General features: G+C 57.0%; 1 protein-coding gene across 1 annotated transcript; it reads left to right on the top strand.

Annotated features, from left to right (window-relative positions):
• Positions 1–502: 502 nt before the first annotated feature.
• On the top strand, positions 503–1,939 carry Cldn5 (claudin 5). Its single transcript, XM_057764902.1, has one exon. The coding sequence runs from the start codon at positions 674–676 to the stop codon at positions 1,328–1,330; it is 657 nt and encodes a 218-aa protein (XP_057620885.1). The 5' UTR covers positions 503–673; the 3' UTR covers positions 1,331–1,939.
• The last annotated feature ends 1,009 nt before the right edge of the window (positions 1,940–2,948 follow it).

The raw sequence follows: 2,948 nt of genomic DNA, 5'->3' as shown, positions 1-2,948 counted from the left end.
GATCTTGGAAGAAGTTATACATAATATAACTAAGGGAGTGACCAACACAGGCTTGCCTAGCATCTCTGGTTGGCGTTCGAGAGACAAACAGTCTAGAAGTTTGTTTCACCTGTGCACAGGGGCTCCCGGAACCTCCATGGCAAGCCTTTGCTTGAAGGGGTCCGAATGATCTGGGGTGTAGCGCGTGGAAATGGTTGGTGTAGGCTAGAGGTCATGCAATTAAAGTGGAGAGACGGGGCACACAGATCGCCTGTGAACCAGTCAAGGAGAGCCCCGACTTGGACAGAAACCGGTAGGGTTTCAAACTGCTGCCCTGCTGGGAGTGCTGGGGGTCGAGTGGGACTTGTCCTGCGCTCTGTGGTTTCAACTGTAACTGCCAAGGGGTCCGCGATTGGCTGTAGGCCGAAGTTCTGCTCATGGATTGGCTGGCCTAGCTTGGGGGCTGCGCCCTGGGGGCAGAGACCGCCCTCACACCCCCACCCCCACCCCCCCAGACTTCAAATAAGAAATCCCCAACAACAGGCACTGAAGAACCGAGCTGGTGTTGGTGATCCTCCCTTCTGGTCCATTTCAGGAGGCTCCGGAACAGAGGCACCACAGAACCAGCTGAGCGCACAGCCCAAGCAGCGCCAAGCGCACCCAGACGCCCCAGACGATCGTTAGATCTTTAGCCATGGGGTCCGCAGCGTTGGAAATTCTGGGTCTGGTGCTGTGCCTGGTAGGTTGGGTGGGCTTGATCCTGGCGTGTGGGCTGCCCATGTGGCAGGTGACTGCCTTTCTGGATCACAACATCGTGACGGCGCAGACGACTTGGAAGGGGCTGTGGATGTCGTGCGTGGTGCAGAGTACAGGACACATGCAGTGCAAGGTGTATGAGTCTGTACTGGCGCTGAGTGCCGAGGTGCAGGCAGCTCGGGCACTCACCGTGGGCGCTGTACTGCTGGCACTGGTGGCCCTCTTTGTTACCTTGACCGGCGCGCAATGCACCACCTGCGTGGCCCCGGGTCCAGTGAAGGCACGCGTGGCACTCACGGGCGGAGCGCTTTACGCGCTGTGCGGGCTGCTGGCGCTCGTGCCGCTCTGCTGGTTCGCCAACATCGTGGTCCGCGAGTTCTACGATCCTGCAGTGCCGGTGTCTCAGAAGTACGAGCTGGGCGCGGCGCTGTACATCGGATGGGCGGCCTCCGCTCTGCTCATGTGCGGCGGCGGCCTCGTGTGCTGCGGGGCTTGGGTCTGCTCCGGCCGCCCGGAGTTCAGCTTCCCGGTCAAGTACTCGGCACCGCGGCGGCCCGCAGCCAATGGCGAATACGACAAGAAGAACTACGTCTAAGAGCGGGAGGCACGGCGGGGTCCTTCCCGCAGCCAAGCCCGTGATCGGAGGGACCGACGCGGAAAGCCGCACGTGGATGGCAACCACCACTGGTTTGCGCATCGTAGACTCCGAGACAAGTCAGGCTGGGTTCCGGCCAGGCTTTTCCGCGCCCAGAGAGTCCTCTGACCGTCACCATCTAGACTCTGCTCAGAACAGACACTTGTGAGGACTTGACCGACCTCATTTTCTATGCGCAGTTGGCCGCGGCATGGATGCGGCTCTCGGATTTCATCGGTGAAGCAGGCACTAAACTGCAGCTGACAGTTTCTATTGAGCGGTTCTGGATGCTGCCTTAATGTCCAGTAGCTCCTACTGACCTGAAAGGGCAGCTAGAGAACCCCAAGCCCGCAGACTGGGCTGCCAGAGGCCTGTGCTATAAAGGGCATTTTCCTTGTTAGTGAAGAGGAGCCCATTGAACCAAAGGACTTGGTCTGAACCTCGTCTCACTCCAGTACTCCCCCAACGGGGGCGCCTGTAGGTACCAGAGCCTTAGAGGGGCTGCCCTCCTCGCAGCTTGGGGGTGGGGCGGGCAAGAATTTGCTTAGTAAATGATTTGAACACTCTCAACCGTGTCCTGTCCTCTGTTCAGCTAGCCACTCCTTGTGCTCAGCACCGCTATTCATCCAATCGCCCATCAACCTCCTCAAAGTCTCCCACGGGGATTTCTCCAGTCCTCAACTAGGAGATGCAGTTAGACTTGCAAGAAGCTAAGAATGTGGACAGAAAATCCCAGGGCAAGAGCTGGATTCAGGCTGGGATAGATGTGGGAAAGCTCACTCCAGGAGAGGATGCAGCTGGAACCTTACATCATGGGAATGGACTGGGTGGTGGGAAATGCTGAGGGTAGGTAGGTAGCTAACCAGCAAGACTGGTCCCAAACGCTTTTCCTCCCAGTGCTTGCTCAGTTCCAAGCACCATGAAGCCATCCAGGCAACTGTACACAGCCAGCACTTCCCTTGTGTGAGCTAGGGTGAATCAAAGATGTCACTGGTCCTCAGCTGACTGCATGCTTAACTGTTAAGTGGGAGGAGAGGCACTTGCTCAGAGAATCTGGGCCTGACTCCAGCTCTTTGTTCCAGCCCCTCCGGTTAGTGCGGCTCTACACAGGGTCTAGCTAGGGTCTGTGTCCATGCCGCTGGTAATGCAACTGTGTTGACAACCAGATCTCCGGTGTGACTATCCTGGGAGAAAGAGGGTGAGGGGCCAGGATTTAGAAAAAGACCCCAGGAGGGAAAGGCAAATAAAGCCACCAGAGAGACAGAGAGGAAGACAGAGGGAGGGAAGGAGGGAGGAGAGGAAGTGTGTGTGTGTGTGTGTGTGTGCGTGCGCGCATGTGCGCGCACGCACAAGCAAACAAGCTTATTGTTTCTCCCTATTCAGGTAGTTTTACCTTTTGCTAAAAGACCAGGAACAGGAGTGGATGGAGGAGGCGGTGGCTGCAATGAAGCCCTGAGAGCAGGAAGACTTGGCATCTGCCTCCACCCTGGCTTCCACATTCATTACCAAGTCTTTCAGGCCTGACTGGGTTCATCACTGTGAGGAAAGGAATTAATCCTAAAGATATGAGCTTAGAGAG

This window comes from Chionomys nivalis, chromosome 3 (assembly GCF_950005125.1).
Source record: "Chionomys nivalis chromosome 3, mChiNiv1.1, whole genome shotgun sequence".
NCBI lineage: Eukaryota > Metazoa > Chordata > Mammalia > Rodentia > Cricetidae > Chionomys > Chionomys nivalis.
This window is presented reverse-complemented; position numbering and strand designations above follow the sequence as displayed.

What these genes read in the sequence shown, in the direction of transcription:
- Cldn5 (XM_057764902.1), top strand. Translation starts at nt 674, where the DNA reads ATGGGGTCCGCAGCGTTGGAAATTCTGGGTCTGGTGCTGTGCCTGGTA.